At 43.9% G+C, this 21,156-nt stretch overlaps 1 protein-coding gene across 8 annotated transcripts in view; it reads left to right on the top strand.

The window, feature by feature from the left end:
* Positions 1–21,156, top strand: part of FAM13A (family with sequence similarity 13 member A) — a 171,023-nt gene that overhangs the window by 142,793 nt on the left and 7,074 nt on the right. For 7 of the 8 annotated variants that reach the window (XM_030037740.2, XM_030039422.2, XM_030036129.2 and 4 more), the window contains 8 exons: positions 943–1,093; positions 8,903–9,116; positions 9,504–9,642; positions 10,743–10,824; positions 10,963–11,183; positions 12,525–12,608; positions 16,798–16,893; positions 18,427–18,510. In XM_030037740.2, coding sequence (XP_029893600.1) covers positions 943–1,093; positions 8,903–9,116; positions 9,504–9,642; positions 10,743–10,824; positions 10,963–11,183; positions 12,525–12,608; positions 16,798–16,893; positions 18,427–18,510 — 1,071 coding nt within the window. The remainder of the gene's footprint in view (positions 1–942; positions 1,094–8,902; positions 9,117–9,503; positions 9,643–10,742; positions 10,825–10,962; positions 11,184–12,524; positions 12,609–16,797; positions 16,894–18,426; positions 18,511–21,156) is intronic. The other variant, XM_030038555.2, reaches the window with a different exon arrangement.

The following is a 21,156-nucleotide window of genomic DNA, read 5'->3' as shown; positions in this document are numbered from 1 at the left end:
CTGGATTGTGGGAATGGCAGTGATTTCTGCATAAATGCACACGACGTGTGGTATGTGCAGGGGTGAATAGTGGTGAGACAAAACAGCAGTTGCTTCTAGGTAGTACTAAATGATGAATCATTTACTTGAGAGCACTCTGCCTTTTTTTTTTTCCTAAGTCATTGGATGCTTGTGTGAATTTTTTGGCTTTTTCCCAGAGTCCACACTGCTTCCAGCTGAGATGCCAAACCCCACTGCCGTTTGGATTTGCGCAACACTGCTTTAATACCCAGAGCTCCTCCATAAATAGTTCTGCTCTCCCCACGCCCAGCTAGAAAACAACCACAGGAAATGGGGAATGTGCAGCCAGCACAGCTTAGCTGGCACTAATTGATCTGAGCCAGCACAGCCTGCATGAGAGCATTCATGTACACAGCCCGCACTGCTTGCTGTCTGCGGCTGCTACCTCAGGAGCTCCGGTGCCTGCTTTTTAGAAGACACCATATTGCTACAGCCTTACAACAGCAGCAGCGTTTTTGTTGTTGCTCCAAGGAGTTGTGCTCCTGTAGGAAGTGTACGCAGCCGCCCCCTCTTTCTCCCTTTCTCCCTGCCTTCCTCCCTCCCTTTTCATCCCAATCGATTACTGGAGGCTTTTTCAGCTGCATGCAGTTGTCAGGGCAGGCAGTCTCGGGAACTTGCAGTGGCTTTCTAAAGAAGGAAAAATTCAAGGAAGGCAGATGGACGGATGTTTTTACCGGTGTGAGTGAGCAATTAGTACGTAGGGGTCACCGAGCAGGGGATTTGGAGCTGGAAACGTCAGGGTTTGTTTGTTTGGATCTTTTTAGATAAAGGCATGAGCTTACTGCTGCTGTTACTGCAGGGGTTTTTTTTCCTCCTTTGCCTCCTGAAACATTTTTTTTTTTTTTCTTTCTCTCTCATTTCTGTGGGTGTACGGGAATATAGCTGACTTCAAGTATGAAGATTCAAGAGCATCCAAGCATTCCTGAAAACAAGTTGCAAAGAAATCAAGATGCTGATGATCAGGAAAACAGCTTTGTATCAGAAGTGCCTCGGCTGGATTTGACAGCACTGTGTGATGACAACAACTGGGAAGGTAGGATTGTGTGATGGCTGGTTGTATGAGTGAAACAAGAGAGGGAAACTGGAGCGAGCTGCGTATGTCTTTATGTGATCGTGCTTCCTTGCCAAAAACAACAGGAAAGCAATTTTGTCCTGAATATGGAACTGAAAGTTTGGAGGAACTCTAAGTGAAATACTGGATGGGTACTAATTCTAATTGTCACTTAGAGGAAGAAAATTAATGGTTTTATTCTTGAAGTTACTTTCATGTGCTGTTTAGTACTATTAAGTCCCTGAGTGTTTCAGGGTAACATTTCTTGATGACTGGTCACTCAAATATTAAGCTAGACTGCCCTACACGTCAAAGAAACTGAGTATTTCACAGTCTAAAAGGAACTTGCTTCTTTCTTCCTTTTCTTCCGCTTCAACCACTATTTGGAAGTAATGATTTGGATATGAAAAGCACTGCTGGAAAAAAGGCTGTCTGTCTGCTACTCTGTCTTTTGATGGCTCTTAGAAACAACTATTTTTTTTATGTATGCTGTGAAAAAATTCTGATCACCAGCTCAAACAGCAGTGTTAAATTGCATGTGGTTTAAATTATTTTAATACTGTTTCTTAGCTCTCATCTCCAGAGTGCATGCTTGGTTGGCTGTTTGCACTGACTCACTTAAGAGTGGGAAATCTGAGGGAACTCTGTGGGTGCCATGAACCTCAATTTCATTTGAAATTGAGATGAATTGAGGTGTCCAGCACCTCAGGGATCAAACCTTTTTGCAATTACAGAGCATGTCTCTGTGTACAAGCAAGAATTCTTCTGTTAGTTTGTGCTTTAGGGGTGAAAGAGGGGCTTTGACAGGGAAGAAACAGGAAAATGCAAGTATGGTAGCGTAATAAAGCAAGAGAAGGAAAATGTGTAACTAATATATTGCTCTAAAAAAAACAATCTCTGAGGAACACTGGGAAGTTCAAGTTCTCCGCTCCTGCCTCCACAGCATACATGACCTAGTATATTTTGCCTTTCCCTCTAGGAGAGGAGTAGTTACGACAGTTCAGGCACGAGTAAAGAAAACCTGCGGCCATGGCTGCCTTTGATTCAGCCAGGCAACTAGTCACCATGGACAGGAGAGAATTTCTCCACTTGCTTGCTAGGCAGGGATTCTCTGGGTGGTATCACCACGCGTGCAGCGTGGCTGATCAAAGCACCATGGAAGGGCTCCCAGGAGGCCTTGGCCGCCTTAGGTGTTTGCTGAGATGCTAATTAGCACTGCCCCGCAGGGTCTTGAGCCAGGGTGAGCACGTCTGTGTTCTCAGAGGTGATGTGTGGCTTCAGCCATCATGTGAACCTTTGGAAGTAATGACTCTTTTTTTTTTTTTTTTTTTTTTCCCTTGCTGGGTTACTAGTGGGAGTCATATGAATGCATGAAGGGGAGGACACAACTCCTTTCTGTCTGCCAGAGGCTTTCCCATTGTATGAAATAAGTTGCACCTTTGGTACAACTCCCTCTTCGTGGGCATGCTTTTACGTTTGGATTCTAGCTTTCTTGCCGTGCAAGTATGAAACAGGATTAGGAGCACGTGTGACTGTGCTTGAAGAGTGCTTCTCTCTGATTCTTCCTTCCTCCATTCTGTTTACATGTATTTCACAAGAGGAGGAGGTGGGCAGTTGCAAAAGAATCAGTTGTCTGGGGTGAGAGAGATGTCATCTTTTAAAACATGTGCCTTCCAGAATCACCATTTTGTTGGCGCAGATGAAAGAGCACCGAAGTGGTGCCTTCTGTATCTCAGCAAGGAGAGACTGAGTCTTTCCTAGCTGTGGATGTAAAATCAAGCTCGCAGCGGCCAGGAGGGGGAAGATCTTAACGTCACCTCTCAGATTGTTTCTGCAGCTGACGGCAGAGTCTGTCGTTGAGACTGGCTTTGCAGGGCAGGGTGATACCACCCATCCACAGCTCTAGCAGCCAGGGCATCCTTCCTTCCTCTGCCAGCCGCCCTGTGTCACTCAAACCTTCGCACATCTCTTCAGGATCCGTGCCGCAGCTCTGGTTGCATCCACGGTGAAAAGGGAAAGGACTGTGCCTCCAAATACGGTAATGCTGAGTTACTTATTGCTTTGCTCTAGCAAATTTGGTAGGTCCATCTCTCAGGAAATTACCCTTTCCTCGAGGACATAGTTGAGCTGACTTCTGAGGGCAGGGTCCTCTGTATCATACTGCAGGAGATACAGAGCATCTAGTGACCAGGGCAACTGCTGGGCCTTTCACAAGTGGCTCGTGAGAACAGTTACAGGTTGAGGGGTTGCCTTCAGCTGTAGCTGTCACTGCATCCAGTCAAATGTTAGGAAAGAGCCTTGAAGAATGGGCACAAAATTACACAAGACAACCTTGTCCATTGACTAGCTTTTATTTGTCACTCAGGCAGGTTCTCCATCGTGTTAAGACCAGAGCTGCCTTAAAAACCCTCATTCAGGGGCAAAGAACTGTGATAACTGCTGCCAGGTGAGCTGGCAGGGCCCACTGCCTTTTATGTTACGCTAGAAATAATTTTTATTGGATTTTTTTTCTTTTTTCCCCCAAGGTACACTGCATAGTCAAATCTGTACACAAGAGGAGAGGTTTGCTGTACTTCTCCAGGCTATGTTCCCTTTACCTAAAGCTGAGCAGAGAGAGGACAGAGAAATTTGCTTCCCACTTCCTCCAGCGCATAGGCTCACACCCTGCCATGTGCCCACCTTCTGCATCCACCTTGCCAGCTACACGTAGGGGCATATGCATGGTAATCATCAGGCTGTTGATGTAGTATGTAGGGCATGAGCAGTGCCCCAGCGAAATGCAAGTGCTGAACACTTAGCCTAGGTGCATGTCCCACGGTCCAAGAGAAGTATTTTACTAGTGTGCGTTTGGTGGATGCAAATCAAATAGTTTTATTCTCAGGCTGAGAGTGAACTGAGCTGTCTCTGTGTACTGGGATGTCTGACTGCTAGGCTTGCCTGCTAAGCTGGTCAGTCAGTGCCAGCTGAGATGGCTTGCGAGCAAGCGTTTTCAGAGCTACTTCCATAGCAAAGATTTTTAATTGTTGTGGATTACATTTGAAGCGAGTGCCATGAGCAAGGAAGACAGAGTGTTCTCTCTCAGACCAGCACTATTGTGCAGATTTCTTACCAAATGTTTCTAATTCAAGCCCAGAACTTGCTATCCTGCCCTCAAGGAAAATCTGGAAGTATGTTGCTCTCCATAACAGTGGCTGGCTCTGTCAGCAGCTTGTGGCTGAACAGGCAGTTCAGTAAATCAGTACGATGCGTGTGATTGCTGCCTACGTTGCCTGATTACTGACGCTTCAAAAAAAGTTCTGTAGATGAGTTTACAGTAACAAGCACTTAGGAAACAATCAGTGGACATTTTTCTACGAATTTCAAGCTTAAGAAAAAAAGAATAAAAGCAGAAGTTTAAAACACAGTTTGAGTTCTCAGTGTAGAGAACTCAAGTATTGCAGTACTGAGACCCTGAGGGTAAAGCTGATCTACAAATAGTTTCGACACTGACTTAATTGATACTTTCCCATGAAAAAAAACAACAGAGTAGTGCAAAAAAATCCTAAGAGTATAGCAACAGGGAAGCTGGATTTAGATTTCTTTTTTTTTCAACACTGTGGACTTAGATACATCGGTGTATTTGTGTGTAACACTCTTTAGCATAAGAAATCCAGAGGTGAGGGAACACGCTGCATTTTTAATTACTATGTGTAGAAAAGAATAATTGCATTGTTTACCGATTTTATTTTATAGCATCGATATTTTAAAAATGTATTTTTTCATTGTTTATTATGACATTATATTATAAACAAAATACAAAGTTGGCTTGCTAGCTGAGAGGTCTCATCTCACTGACTGAAAAGGCATGGTAGTGCTTTATTGGGGCCATTCTTTTTGATCTACGTAGAAAGAATACCTCCTGGTGTATTCAGACAAGGGTGTTTTCAAGCAGTATAAGATGAGTAAAATAGGTTGTTACTGAGCTAGTGAATGTTTTGGGGTTTTAAATTGCTTTATTCACTTCATTATGAGAGGTCTTTCTGGGGTCTTTCAAGCGGGATTTAATACTAGGACCTCAGGTGTCATAATTAGTTTAGGCTTTTTAATCCCTCCGGACCTACTTCGGTTTACAGCAGCTAAGTGTTGGCCTCCTTTGTTCGTCAGATGGGTGTGTGTAGAAGCAGTGTTAGCAGCATATATCAGCTGAAAGGGAAATGGGAGATGCCTGCGGCATTTTGCTGGCTGAACCTCAAGTGGGATGTGTGTGTGGGCACCCCTCTGTTGGCCCTGCAGCCCCCAGTAAGCCTGTGGCAAATATACAATGTAATGATAAAAAAAAGTCAGGTTTTGTCAGCAAGACGGCTTGGAGCTCACCAGTAATACACCGGTTTGATACAATTAATCTTCCTTCCTTCTCGCATGACACAGGTTTATTAATATCTCCAGTCCTCTATGCAGCAGGTTGGCAGAGAGGTTGTATTGCTATAGGCATACGTGTGCCTACAGAGTTCTGCAGAGCAACACCTGGCAGATGGTTGACAAGCTTTGTTGAAAGATTAGCTGATTGTAAGATTTTGAGAGCACTTCAGCACTTCTGAAGGACTGCAGGCTCCATACCAGCGTATTTCATTTCTTCTGCGCAGACTTAGAAAAGGCATACCTAAAAGAAATGCGTTGAGAGTCTGACCGAGAAATAGAAAATGTTTTCACCCTTTCTCTGCACTGGTACAGCCATAGTGGTTAAGTATTCCCAAGTATTTTTTATCATGAAAGGTTGTCATTATGGAAAATGGGGAAATAAGTAGTACACGGAAAGAATGTGGAGATGAGTAGAAAACTGAGTTTTCTCTGAGCAAGAGAGATCTGTTCAAGACAGAAGATGAATAAGGGTAACTGCTCTGTCAAGTCAATGGCAAAGAAAAGGTAAAACACTTACATTCTTTACTGAGGTTTTATTCTTCACTTAGCAGAAAGGGGAAAGGGTGACAACATTAATCCTGATAGCAAATACTTCAAACCTGAACCATTAAGTCCAGGAATTTAGCAGCCTTCAGAAAAAGCTCAGCACTTTGATAGCTATCTTGGATAAATGAATAACAAGAGATATTATGTATTCTGTTAAAGAGGAATTGGTTGATTGTGCACTGTCAGAAAAAGTGGCAGCTTACCCTTAGTGGGTTCCTGTATATTTGTGCAATCCAGCAATTCCAGTGCTTCCAGCTGAAGCGCCTGGCACCTGGCCAGTATGAGAGAGAAGGCAGTTGGACTACAGCTCTTGTCCACTTCATGACCTGATGTAGATAAAATTCATAATTCTACATACCTAAATATGTTCCTTAATTAATTGCTGTGTTACTTTCTGGGGGTTAGCCATTTCATGTCCAGATGAGATTTTTTTTTTTCTTCTAAATATTTACAGTCAGCAAGGTAAACAAGTTACCCATAGAGTCAGGCCTTCCAGGAGCAAGGGTTAAAAACAGCTGATATTCTATAGCGGCCATTTATTCTGTCAAGTCTCAAATTTGACTTTTCCTTTTAGGACTTTTTTCGTTCTCCTTTTTAACACTTTCTCCTTTGGAATGTGAGTTTCTATTTTGGGGCAGTATTTTGAAATTAACACAATAGAAAGTACACATACCTTGGTCCCCACTAGCTTACATAAAGCGCTTTGCTGTCTTTTGGGGTTTGATCAGAGGCTCTTTGAGCCTTTGCAATTCCCTGAATGTCGCATGCTATCTGGTATATAAATCCACCTTGGGACAAAGTCACATGCATCATACATGATTAATAATGGCTTTGTTAGCTGGTGTGGTAGGAGCTTAATTTGGTTGCTGCTAAATATGCTGCTGATTCCTTCTAAGTTTATTCCATCTTTGTAAATCCCATGGAGGTGTGATTTAACAATTTCCAAGAGCAAAGTCCGTTTAGGGGTGAGAGTGTATTCCAAAAATTGGAAGTGAGAGATGTCTGGAAGAATCACGTGCATCACTTAACATTGTACTAGCAGGAACTGAGGTATCAAATCTGTTCCTTTTGTTTTATTAGCCTTTATTTTGCCACAAGAGATTTTGTGAGGACCTTCCTGAAATCGTGAGAGATTCAGGGAAGTGTGCGACAGCAAAGTGTCACAGTTTGGCTGAAGCATTTGCCCTTTGTTTCACCTTCCTTCTTACCAGATTCCTTGACCAAAATATTTCAGGTATTAAGAACTGCCAATGTTGAATGCAGCTTAGAAAAAACTCTTGTTCCAGAAATTAACTGAGAGAAGTGCAGACTGCATAAACTTTCCAATCCATGGCAAAACAGCCTACATACACCTGGGACTTGCACACCTCATCAAAGTAGCCTCTGCGAGCTGGGCTTTTATGTGCTTCATTTATCACAACACCTGTGAGAGGCAAAAGCCTCCAGCCATCCCTTTCAGAGCAAGGCATCAGTTTGCATGCAGCACCAACCTCTAAGCAGAGGCGTGCCATTTATATTCATGTGCTAAGGAAGAAGGGAAGAGGAGGAGAGCATCGTTTGATGCTGTGTACAGGCAGAATACCACCGAGCCTGTCATTACTGAATTGTGGATGATCTGCGCTGTCCAAATTGTACATGGGGGGGAATATTAAACAGTGTAGAGGTTCTGTAAGGGAATCCTCATGCAATCTGTTCTGAGCTATGAAAATCTTAACCTTGTTCAGCAAAAGGAAATACTGCTTTTATTCAAAAATTGACAACTTCAAAAGCCCCTTCTCTTCATGGAAGAAGAGTAGACACACTGGGCACAGGAAATAGAGTCCATAGTTCTACGACTGGTCTGGGAGCTTTCTATAAGGTTTTTGTTTCATTACTTGACTCTAGAACTATTCATTAGATTTATAAGTTCAAAGCCTGGCTCTTAAACTGTCTAATCCTGTGGTGCTAAGTAGGAGCATGCAAATCAGCTTAGTAAACTATCTGAACACAAAACGTTAGACTCCTTATGGCATCTGGAGGGAGTGATCACAAGATTGAGGCGATTGCTTTCCGTGGGCTCCACTATGCTAATCAGCAATGCTAAGTTGGGTTTCCCTTTCTCTCCCATTCCACCATGTCCCCGTAGAACATCACTTTTACTTCCAGCTGGTTGGATCATCCAGGGGACTGAAGATTTCCTCACTTCTCTACCATGCAGTTAAGCAGCACGATTGCATGTGAAAGATAAAAGGGAGAAACTGACCATATTACCATCGTTGTTAATTTACAGGCTAGGCACCCTGTGGAACAGGTAGTAATGTGAGACACCTTTTCCTTGCAGACTTAGAAGAACGTATGCTTACTCCTAGTCTTTGAATTTCCAATAACGGGCTGCAGGGTCGTATTGGAGTGCTGGAGGCTATGGAAGGACAATTAATATGCTATTCATTTACAGCACTTGTACATCCTGAAACTGAAAAAAAATCCTCCTGTGATCCAGTTGCCTTCTTTATACTGCTGTGTGCCAATAATTCTCTCTTGTCCAGCATAACTTTTTCCTCAAAGGTGCTGGCTGGCGATAGCCTTGTTTGGTGTCAGTCCATGGCAATCACCGGCCGACTTTTGGGTACGGTTTTCTGTTGCACCTAGGAGATTATTTATGTTTGTGTAGAGTACCCACTGTGGCCAGGCAATGCTTTGCATTGCTTTGCATGCTGGGCACATGCGAGTAATGACCCAGAGAATGCCTGACGACAAGGAATTGTGGTCCAGGAGAAACGGGTCAGGGGTCATTAGAAAAGTTGCCTGGAGCCTGTCGTACGTGTAAAACAAAAACGATAAAACCAGCCTTTGTCTTACTGTTCCCAGAGCCCATCCCTGCTCTTTCCTCATGGCAGCGAGACGGCTTAGACTCAGATGAGGCTCGCCTTTCCCCGCAGGCCGGTCGCTTAATTCGCCAGCTTCTGGATGAGGACAGCGATCCTATGCTGTCCCCTCGTTTCTATGCCTATGGACAGAGCCAACAGTACCTGGATGATACAGAAGTGCCTCCTTCCCCTCCCAATTCTCATTCCTTCATGAGGTGGGTTGTGATTTGCCTGTGCTGACTCTCGCACCAAGCTGTAAAGGGTTTGCACAGTTGCATCAAGCAAAGTCTCTTTGGATCACATACGCTGGATAGCTATGCTGTGTTGAGTTTCTGTTCCTGCTGACGGGAAACTGGTATTTTTAGAAAAGTTCTTGGTAACTAATCGTTTCTTGGTTTGTGAATTAGTATCTAGGGAATTGCTGCTGTTGAAAGAGGCTGTTACAGCATCTTTTGCTATCTGTCATTACAGAGTAGCAGCATAGCTTTCTCACTTCTGTGGGATTTGCCTTTATTTACACAAAGTTTTAAGTGGTCTTCTCTGCGTGAAGATGTACTGTGGCTGTTTGGATAAGCTCTTCTTGCAATCTCTGCTCTTGGTAGGAGGCGGAGTTCATCTTTGGGATCTTATGAAGACGACAGAGAGGACCTTACCCCTGCACAACTCACCCGGAGGATTCAGGGACTGAAGAAAAAGATCAGGAGATTTGAGGACAAATTCGAAGAGGAGAGGAAATACAGAGTGAGTCTCTAGGAGATAAGCATTTGTATGGAGAGGTATGCATTAGCAACAAAGGGAAGGGACATCAGGGAAGTCTGTCAAACATGCAGAGGGCTTGAAAGCTTTTATAAGGAAAAAAAAAAAAAAAAATAAAAAAGCTGCTGCCCAAAAAAAGAAAACGTGCATCCTCACCAAGCAAATTACCTTTCCAGGCATTATGTACTATCAGTGCAGCACAAAAGATAGCTTAATAAACTCACAGGAGTTTGGTCACTGCTTAAGACGGTTTGCCAAAAGCACACGCTCAGTGTGTAGGAATAGCTATGTTAAACTTCTGCTTGTTTATTTTTTCAAGTTCAGCTTATGGGAAGCACAGTTGTGCATCTCATTTGCATTATGCTAATCCTAGGACACCAGTGCATTGCAGAGGAGAGAGAGCAGCTGCCTTTACTCCTGAGCAAGGAACTACAGTCAAGTGCTGCTGAGCAGTAGCAGTGTACTGTACTCTAATTATTCCTGACATGTCCTTCCGATGCACAGAAGGCTTTTTAAGGATCTAAAGCTTTGCATGTGTGCATCTTTGTTGGTGATCTAAACCACAAAGGATTGTACTTGAAAGGATCTTGCCTGCAGCAGAACAGGCTGGAAGAAATGCTCAGAGCTTGCTGTAGCCTAGTATTTGGGTTATTTTGGTGTCTTTGGATGTAAGGCAGCCTTTGGTGTGGATACACGCATCCTAACACTTCTCAAACTGTTCATGCTAGGCTTCCTCTATTTTGGAGGTGCCCTCTTCTTAGGAAATAGTAGGCACAAGGATTCCAATGTGCATCTGGCCCTCTGAGCCACTCCTACAACTTAATGTTTGCCATCAAAAGTTTTGTGTTTTCTAAAAAAATCAATCTCATCATGTCCCTAAGAGACAGTGTTGTGACAGGCAGGAGCAGTTAAAGCAAGGTCTGAAATGAGCTGGTCAGAGGTATGCAGGTGCCCGTCAGATGTCAGTGCCCATGCTCTATTCTGGTCCAAATGCTGTTGTACCTCTTTTTGTGACACAAGCTCGTTTCGGTGGGTCTCTCCTGTTGGTTAAACACAGATTCAGCATGACTGTTCTTTCCTCCCAGCCTTCCCACAGTGACAAAGCAGCCAACCCTGAAGTGCTCAAATGGACAAATGATTTGGCCAAATTCCGAAAGCAACTTAAAGGTGAGCAGCCACCACTAGTGCACCTTTGGGGGGCAGCTGGACTCTGCTTCATTTAAATTTGATGTTAGGCAGCGATCCTGTCACTGTCACATTTTAAAAGAAAAATTATTCATCTTCCCCCAAATGTCCCTGTTTTAGAGTCAAAACTGAAGATATCAGAGGAGGACCTTGGCCCTGTTGTGCGTCAGCGGAGCAACACGCTCCCCAAGAGCTTCGGCTCTCAGCTCGAAAAGGATGATGACAAGAAGCAAGACCTGTCAGATAAATCTGCCAAGCCTGCCGTGGAAGTGACCCTTGATTCTATCCAGAAGAAGCTTCAAGAAAAAAGAACAGAGACAAACCGACCTGAAGATATTAAGGTACAATGTAGACAGATCATATTTAGGACTTAAAGTACAAGTTGGTAACTCATGGCTGCACAGTCACTTTTGAAAGCCCTGTGGTCTTCTACATTTTGTCACAAAGTCCACAGCCTTTACTCCTGGCTCACTTGCTTTAGTTCCTTTCCCTCTGCCTTTAGTATCTGATTTTTTTTTTCCCAGCGCTCGGTTTCTATTGAATGTTATTGTGTGTTCTTTTTCTGATCCTTGTATATTCCAAGTAACGTTTCTGAATTACTGCAAGATTTCCTGCCCCGTATTTGGCTATTTCTATTGTTATATCCAAAGGCTTTGGGCAAATTCTGAGTCTTCCAGTGATTCTGGAGATTGGGTCATCTGTTTTCTTCTAGTTCACTCCAAAGCTGAACGCTCTTTATCGCTGCTCTTCAGAGTTTCACTTTGAGCTCTGTTAGCTGCTGTAATCTCTGAGGGTTATCAGCAGAGAGGTCTTTGTGTCTGATGTTGCTAGGTCCTGAGGTTTGGGCAGCCTTGCAAGTGAAGTCCTTGAGTCTGCTGACATGTAAATTGTGCAGTGCTTTGTAAGAGAGGTGCAGACACCATTATCTTTGTTTACTTGATCTGCAGAAGAAGATGATACACACAGTGTGTGTTTGGCTGTTTTCTGATGGTAGCAAGAATCCACAGCCTGGCCATTTAAAGAGAGCCTGTGATAGTATTTGGTGCAGTGATAGGGAGAGAAGGCTCGGTGTCAGGCAAGTTCAGTGAGGGAACTCTGGCAAACTTAGGGAAGTCTTCTCCCATGTCTGCCCTTTTTTTGGCTTGGTCCCCTCAGCCTGTCTGCCAGAGCTTTTCACTCCATAGCAGAATTGGCAGAAGGAGGTGGTCTGACTGCACGTCAGTTCTTGGTAAAGTGTGTTTGTGGCAGTCAAAGCAAAGATGGTGAGCTTTGCAAGAGGTGCTGGAGCTTGTCTCAGATTTGGAGAAAAAGAACGAACGTGTTTTGTGGCAGAATTTACACTTTGGTTCTTAACTGAAAAAGAGCCACCATCATTAAAAGTTGCGTACCATTGTTCTTTCAAAGCACACTGATAATCGATAAATCCCCCTTATGTACGTAAAATACTTTCATATGCAAAGTTACATGGTTTTAATCTGCCTGCATTGCGCATAGGGTGCTACTCACGTTAACGGCCTCTTTGGCCATATAGCTGGGAAAAGAGGACTGGAAGGCAGAGATAAGGCTTCAAAACATTAATGACAAAATGACATGACTTTGGTTAGGCCACAAATAATTATTGTTTGAGTCCAAGAATCTGACCTTTTTTATTTCCTCCCCTTTCTCTGTGCCACTTTTCACAGGACATGACAAGAGATCAGATAGCAGCTGAAAAAGTGGCTCTCCAAAAAGCTTTGCTGTATTATGAAAGCATTCATGGCAGACCGGTATGTACAGCAGCACTTTTTTCAAAGTACATCTTTATATGTCTTTGTCTGTGGCAAGTGATCCCGCTAATGCTCCTTTGATGTCAGTCGCTAGAACTTCTTGCTGTTCAAACCACACGTGCATCCTCTAATCCACCTCCCTGATCCTTCACTACTGCTACTGAGGAGTCTGTTCTCAGCAAGGTGATGTCTACACGCAGCGCTGGGCTTGGCAAATACCTGTAGGACCAAGCCTACAGGCTCAGTGAGGCTGAATGTGCATTATTTTGGCATCACACTCACCAGGATCCACAGACATCCAGTTTATGGCCCAGTGGACTCACCAGCTTTGCTGGGGATACAGTCTGCACCAGAATAGTTGTGTGTGGTCCCCCATCCAACCAGGAGTTTTGCAATTTGCTAGTATTAATGGCTAACTGGGAAGACATGTGTGCATACATTGCTCTTTTTTAGAGGAGCTGCACTGTGTTGCTCCCAGCACCGTGCTGTTTGCATGATCCTCTTGCGTCAAAGGTTTCATGAAACAGTTTGTCTCCTGAGCATTACAGCATAAGTTGAGAGGAGATTTCATTCTTCCCCTGAGAAATGGATGGTTTTTTCCATGTGCCAGTGGAAGTGAAGGGCATGAGGTTTTTCTTTAACAAAGTAAAATAATTTGTGAAGACAGAGAATTAAGTATCGTCTACTGTTGATCCCTGTGGTGGCAGAAACAGAGTGGCTTCCAGGCCACCAAGTTGGCTTTGTATGAATCCCTTCTCCTCTCACTGATGACATTATATATAATCTTTGCTACCAGCTGTATAGGTAAAGTAACTTAATTTCAGAGTGGTGCTAATCCCTTGAGCAGTGGCTTGGGAGCAGCAAATTACTGCTGATAGGGAGTACTTGAGTAATGGAGCTGACAAATCTGTCATTCTGTTTCTGCATGGGATTCCTGATCTCTTCCTTCCTTTTGCTCCTGAATTATTTCCTCTTTTGTCCATTGTTTTTAAAAAAGTCTCACTAATTTATTTAAATGCCTTCATGAAGTGCTAATATTGTACAGTCACATATACCAGCAACTGAAAACAGCATAGTTGTATGAGAGGACATGCAGTTTTATTCTTGTGTAAAATAGCAAAAGGCCAGCACAAGGGAATCCACTTAACCTTCCCTGTCTTCTCCATGAGACCGAGTCTGCTTTTGCTGCTTTTACAAGGATATAAACCAACAGGTGGCATCTTATTGAAGTGAACTCGCTTAAATCTGTTTAAAAAGAGAACACGCCCAGAGCCTAGCTTGTCAGCATACTTTTTTTTTTCTCCCCTTTCTGATGCTTTATTTATACAACTGCTTTTTATTTTGTTTGTTTTTAAGTAAGCAGTCTATACCTAGCAACACTGAACTGCATGGCAAGGAAGACTGCAGCTGATCAGCTTTTGCTGTTCCCAGCTCCTGGCACTGCAGCAGTGGAAAAGTACTGAGAGCTTGAGGAGAATGGGGATAGTTCAGCCAAGTATTTTTTTTTTTCTTAAAGATATTTAACTAAACAAGAAAAACAATGGAGCTCAGATTTATTGTGCAACTGGGTCTTTCTGCACCAGTGATAGATGAACCTGCAAAGGTGGAACTGAATTGTTTTAGTTAAGCCAAAAAGTCCATCTGCAGAAACTCTTGAGCTGCTCTAACAATGCAAGCAATGGTCTGTTCCTCAGCTGCTGCTCTTTTGCCATGTGGAGCGTGCCCCAGAGTTGTGTCAAAGGCTCCATTATTCCAACAGTCTTTTTGCATTTTGATGTTCTCCCAAAATATACTCGGGTTTTGCTGGTATTACTTATGTTTACCTACTGAGACAGTTTGCCCATGTGCTAAATGTTTTCTGTCAGAATCTGCTTTCTGTTAAGTGTGCTGGTGTAAGTCTGCAGGGCTGACGCAGGCCCCATACACTTAACTTCCAATGCCTAAATTAATTCTCTGTGTTCTTCCTCCATACTGATATTCAGACACTGAAGTATGTAGCTTATTTTTTCCATTCTTCAGCATACCTAAGGATTTTTTGCACATTCCAAGGCTTATGGGTTTTTTCTGTTCAGAACAGTGCTATTTATCGACTTTGAAATGTCGTTAATTGAAGGTTTGGTTCTCAGCCTCAGCATAAGCCTCAGCATAGTCTTTTTTTTTTTTCTTTTTTCTTTTTTTTTTTTTTTTTTAAGTAACAGAGACTGTCTGAGCCAACAGCAGTTCTGTGCCTCCTGTTCTACTAACTGCTACCCTAGTAAAGCTAGGAATAATACAGTATTTTATACATATATATAGGCTACCCAGTTTCTCCAGTTGCATGCTTGGTTGGTTGCAGAGAAACGTCCAAAGGTGGAGGCAGCTTGCTAGCCAGTGCAATTGAATGCAGACACATCAACACAAAACTCGATACAGAGAGGGCTGAGTGAATTGTTTGATGCTGCTCACATCCCTCTAATGCATGCGAGCTGCTTAACTCAACAAACAGCCAGCTTGAGGCTGTAGAGTATTGGAGCCTGACTGTGCTTCGGAGGTTTGGGCCATGCAGGCCCTAGAGCTTGGACTGCCCATCTCTATGCCCCTTATCAGGCTTGGGGATGTTTGCATGGAAGCTAGAAAGGAATAAAAAGGTCTTCCTCCATCTTCCTCCCTATTCGTCTGCTTTCAACATAGGAAACAGGCTTGGTTATCAGGAGAAGGGTGCTACCTCCAGATTCTTAGAGTTCCCTGCCAGTCCCACTCCTGGCAATATTTACAGCTCTTCTGCCCCTTGCAAATCAACACCCTCTCCTGCTCTGGAGGGAGGATGTGAAAGCTTTAGAAAGCTTACTCCAGTGAAAGTCAACTGCAGACAAAGTAAAAAACAGTTCATTTTAAGATTTCCTCCCTGTCTCAAGCTGTATTCCCTTTCTTCCTATTTCTCTTGTAGAAAGGGAGACTGTACAAAGCTCATCACTGTTGATGTTGATTTTTATATGGCAGCTGTTCATATGTTCTGGTGATTAGCAACAGTAAAAAGCCTTGAGGAAGATAGGCATGACATCAGAATCAGTTAAAGCTTCCCCTCCTAAGAGCTTTATAATCTAAAGTTAGACAAAAGATCTAATGGAAGGACAGTGATAGGATGTGGGTCAGACAGGGCTGAATACAAAGAAAGAAGATGATCAGGTTGGTTCTGCTGAGTATTTTGTTTGTTTGTTTTCTAACCCTGCTGTAACAAAACATTGAAGAAATAAAACCCAACTTCCTCACAACTACCACTTAGTTGGACAGACCTTTGCTTTCCCACACTAGCTACTCTCTGTTAGTCTGTTAGGTCTTCCCTTCTCCTGCACTGTCTAGCGCTCAGTAGTACTGAGATTTTCAGCTTAGCTTGGATCTGAAAGAAAAACAGAAATGAACACTCGGAGTTTGTAACACACCCAAATTGAGGAGGGAGCGTGACATGCAGCTAGGAGGAGTGGAGTAAGGGACAGAGCAATGTAAGGAAGGCCTGGGGTGGGCATCACAGCACTGTTCTGTCTTCTCTATGCCACACGGCCCTTGCACCTTCATACCTTCTCAGCTCTGTGGTAACTTCTCCCCAGCAAGGTTGCTGGGAGGAGGGGTGGAGAGCAAGGTTAGGGGGTTAAAAAGATGAACGGCTGGCTTGGACAGGAAATGAGGAGAAATAGCAAAGCCGGAAAGTCAGCTTTTGTGAAATCTGTCATTTAACCTACCCTGGGAAGGTCTCCTTACATTGCAGTATCCAGTCATCGCAGCTCCTTTCTCTTTTCGTGGGTCATAAACACTGCCTCTGAGGTCCCAGCCACAAGAATAAGGGTGGGAAACCTCATGTTGTGCCTTATAATGGTAGACGTGATTACAAGCACAGACTGCTGCCTCTATGGGTCATTTTGTGCTGTGGACATATGATACCTAAGTTGGTCATTTAAACCACCTGTCTCATACAGCCGCGTTACAAGACACCCCACAGCTTGGGTGCTGCTTCATCTGTCATCTGGGACAGGAGATGGAATGACATACATGAGCTCTTGCATTACCAGTTTCAGGGCTAATGCTGCTAACCTGTCATCCTCATGAAATTCCCTTCGAGCCCCCTCTGACTAACAGCGAACCAGAGGCACATGCATTATAGAGTGCAGCCTATCTGCTGCAGGCTTCACGGATCTCGCTTCTTTTTCCTTTTCAGGTTACCAAAAATGAACGACAGGTGATGAAGCCATTGTATGACAGGTATCGCTTGGTCAAGCAGATCCTCTCCAGAGCCAACACCATCCCTATCATTGTGAGTAGAGCATTCTTTTGGGGGGTATTTCTTTGGTTTTGAGCTGGGGGAACAGGAATCACCACACTTTCACATACAACAGAATCATTGAGGCCAAGTCCCAACCTCTGTTATCACTCAAAGTCCAAGCAGATGAGTGAATCAATGACACACCGTATACTGAAGTCAGGCAAAGCTGGTCAGGGGACTCTAGTGCCCACCCATGAGCCATGGGGCACATCTCACCTTGTGTTGTTTCTCCTCTTTCCATTGGGCTGCTGCTGTTATTTCATCATCTTGTGTTTGGCTACAGCCTCACTTTCCTTTCCTTACCAACCCACTGTGAGCTGTAGGTCTTCCATGCTGCTTGGTTACACAGGATTGTATGCCAGGAACACAGACTTGTGTGGGTCCCACAGGAGATACCAGTCTCCTTGGCTGAGAGAAAGTGCCAACAGTCTCCTAATGCTTCATTTGAAAGAGATCCTGCAATTGGTGGATATTCCCTCATTCGATGTGGTGCTTTGGCAAGGAGGCACTGCCACCAGCAAGGAATCCAGTGCACCCCCGTAGGGAGCAAATGCACTATCTCTGATTTTAGACAACTTGTGTAGGCCACTTTTTAAAAATTATTTGATCTAAAAAATATACACAGAATACTTTTAGCCTGTCTATGGAAAGAGAATTGTTTCATCATGGTTCCTGTTTACTCTGTCATGTATGATCCTGTACTTTTTTTGTGGTTCCCAAGCAGCACTTGTGTCCTGGCCGTTTTTCGTAGACCGCCAGTAAAGTGAATGGACTGGCACAGCATTACTCAGTGCAGTCACACTGAGAAGTGGGTTTTCTTGTGCAGATAATGGGAGGTCGTCCTGCATTTAAAACAAAACAAAAAGCTGTTCCTCTTTGTGCTGTGAAGGTGGTGCTGGCAATCAAGAAGGAAGAAACCATGTAGTTGTGCATGGGCAGTTCAACACAAAGCTCTCAAAAGAGAGCTCAGGTCCTGTTTAGACACAAAACTGAAATTGCACAGTGGCCAGCAGAGGAGAGACAAGACTGGCTTTCCCCAGCTCCTTGAGTGAGAACAGTGAGAGGCTCATGCAGAGGCAGGATACATTTGAAAATCCATCTCTACATCAGTAGACACTTCAGTAGGAAATCAAGCTCCTGAAAGCAAGCATGGAAAGTCTAGCTGGGCTTACACTGTAGCTCTGGAGAGCCTACCAAATGTTGTGTGTGTGTATGGGCCTCGGGCTGGGGATTATTTTCTTGCAGCCTTTACTTTTGTAGCTCCTGCCCAGCTAGTATTGCAGCATCCAAGCTTTTTTCTTAAAAGTGTTTGGCAGCGATGTCCCTTGCTAAGCAACATCCTGAGAGAAAACAGCCCAAGGTTCAGGGGATTTGCCAGGCATGTTTTTCTTCTTTAAGAAATAGATTTCTCCTGATGGTCCATCGATGAGCTGAGAGTGAATGTGTGGGTGAGAATGAGCTGAGAGCAGGTGGTGGAGGAGAAAGGGGTTCATAATGTAACATACTTGTTAACACCTGTCACAGGGTTCCCCCTCCAGCAAGCGGAGAAGCCCTTTGCTGCAGCCAATTATCGAGGGCGAAACAGCTTCCTTCTTCAAGGAGATAAAGGTGAAGACCTCCAGCTGCTAACTAATTGCTCAGTTTGCATCAATTTTCCCCTTATACCAATGAAAAAGAATGATTGATATTTTTTTTCCATCAGTGTTGATTTTTTTGCAGTGTCCTCCTGAAAAATCAGTAGCTGCTTTAAGCCTCACCAGTTCTGATCAAATTCTTCCCTTGTTGTAGATAAGACTACAGTATTTCCTTGGCTTTGCTTTCTTTCCCATCCTTCTCCTTCCCCCTCCACCTGCACATAATATATTTTATTTTGCTTTAAAAAAAAAAAAAAAATCACAATTACCTTTGTACCTTGCTTTTTTTCTTGCTTTCCTCCTTTCTTTTTAATGACACTAACTTGTTTTGTGGTAGTTTCTCTCACTCCAAAGCTCTGTGGCTTGCACACAGCACCGTGGCGGGAATGAACTCTCACAAAACTAACGCTCGCACGTGGAGCCAACCGGGGCACTTACGGGATCCTTACCTACTCCCATTCACGTGCTTATTTTATCCAGGGCTCTTTGTGACCACCCTGTGAAGGGTATTTCTAACCAAGTGACATGAGGATGGAAGTAAGAACAACTCGGTTTTGCTAGTTAACACTTGGTCGGCTTTGGATGGCAGGATTGTTGTGTTTCTTTCTTGTGCTGCTGTGGGGTAGTGATTCTTGGTGGTGAAGACTGCTACAGTACTGGGCCGCCTTCCCCTGAGTAGGGAAGTCCAGTGGTTGACCAGGACACACAGCATGGAGCTGGGCCCTGGCTTGCTCTCGTTGCAATGTAATGGAAAAATGTGCTTCAGCCCACTTGGGTCATTTATCCATTGTCCAGACAGAGTTTGGTTAATGGTGTAAATACTCCAGACCTAGACATCCAAGGTGATGTGATTATTAGGCAATTAGAGTAGATTGTATATTAATGGACTATTCAAGGCACATATTCATTAAAACCGGATTGCAGACTGAAAGATGTTAAGCTGCTGTTTGGAGGCTGGTTTATCATCACTGAGCTCTCTGCATTGTCTAGATAACTGCTGGATCAAATCTGCAGTAGTGGCCTGGTGGGGGATATTTTTGTTTGGTTTTGGTTTTTTTCTTTCAGTGTGTCCTCTATTTTTCACCTATGCTTGCACCTAGAGCCAAAACTTAGAGCTGTCAGTTATGGTGATCTCTGAGCAGCACGGCTGGTGCTGCACCAGGGCAGCATCGCAGCAGCTCAGCGGTGTCCTTGCAGGGAATACAAACCTTGAGAGGTTTCTGACTGAAGGTCTGGGTGACAGCCTTAAGAGCATTAACACTTACATGCCCATTAACACTTAAAGGGGGCCCTGTGAAGCTGCATGTGGTAGCTTTGCACTGAACTACACTCAGAATGAAAGAGAGGAAATTGCCAAAAGGCCCCAAAACTTACCCCCTGCATAGGTCCACTATGGGCAGAGCACTGCCTAACTTGACAGGCCCCTGACACCGTTGGGTTTTTCGATTTTGGGTGGGGTTTTTTGAAGCATTTGGGAGAGTTGGGTAAGAGCTTGAAAGGTAATTTGAGGTGAAGCCTTACCAAGCGTTTGGGTACAATATCTTTAATATTGTCTGTGTTGAAAAAAATCATTGGGAAGCTTGGCTTGCTGGGAATGCTGATGATGGGATACTCTGGGGATTTTATATTTGTAACTCTGGAAAACTTAAATGCCTCATGATTGCCTGAAGATCTAAGCAGGTGCAAGCCAAATGGTTCTAGCCAATGAAGATCATTCTGGTTCGAGGTGTAAATGCCAGTTCAGGTTTAAAATAAGATTCCCATGTGAGACTTGTTTAAAGCGAAGGCCTTAGATGGCCGTTTCCATTTGAGTTCTCGCTAAGAATCCTTTTAATTCACTCCTTCGTTTTAAACAGCAAAATGCTTTAAGAGGTCTTGTAACAGCCAGATGTAGTGTTTTGGCACTGAGGTCTAAACAAGTGAGATTTCTACACTTTCTTTTCCTCCCATGGGCTTCCATTGGCAGGAGGCTCGCTCCTGAGCTCTGGGCCAGAGTAATCTTTGCTGGCTTCGGCGGTGTGCTGGTGCCCTGGAGTGCGGCAAGCAAGACGGGCTCATGGGCGTCTGTGGGGAAGGCACCTTGCATCCGTCCTTGGGAGCAGTTTGTCACACTGCTTATGAAAATTGTCCCTTTCCTTTCTCTCCAGAAGAGGAATTCAGAAGGAACTTGCTCTTCCAGGAAAGGGCACAGGAGCTTCTCCTTTGGTGCCAGAGAGATTCCCCTAAAATAAAGCATCCCATTTTTACTGCTTAGATTGACTTAGCAAATCCTCCTCCATCCTACAGCAGGATTGGCATTCTCCTGCTTCAGTCCTAGTTGCCCTTACCCGGCAGGGCAGGATGGCACGCCTGGGTACTCGTAAATGGCAGTGAGCGATGGTCTCCCCTCCCCAGCCCAGCCTGAAGTTGTTTGCAGGGTTTAAGGACAGTACGTGTGTGTCTGCTGTTTTATGTCTTCTCTTTAAAATATATAATTTACATCTGGATAAATGGTCTTATCTAATCATATGCTAAGTACTGCTTTAACTTTCTCAAGTTCCCTGCAGATTTTCCTGAGATGTATTCAAACTTCTCTCTATCTTTTGTTATTATTATTACTCAAAACTTCTCCCCAGCTAAT

The sequence above is a fragment of the Aquila chrysaetos genome, chromosome 1 (genome assembly GCF_900496995.4).
Source record: "Aquila chrysaetos chrysaetos chromosome 1, bAquChr1.4, whole genome shotgun sequence".
NCBI lineage: Eukaryota > Metazoa > Chordata > Aves > Accipitriformes > Accipitridae > Aquila > Aquila chrysaetos.
Note: the sequence above shows the minus strand (reverse complement) of the source record. Positions and strands in the feature narration are given on the sequence as shown.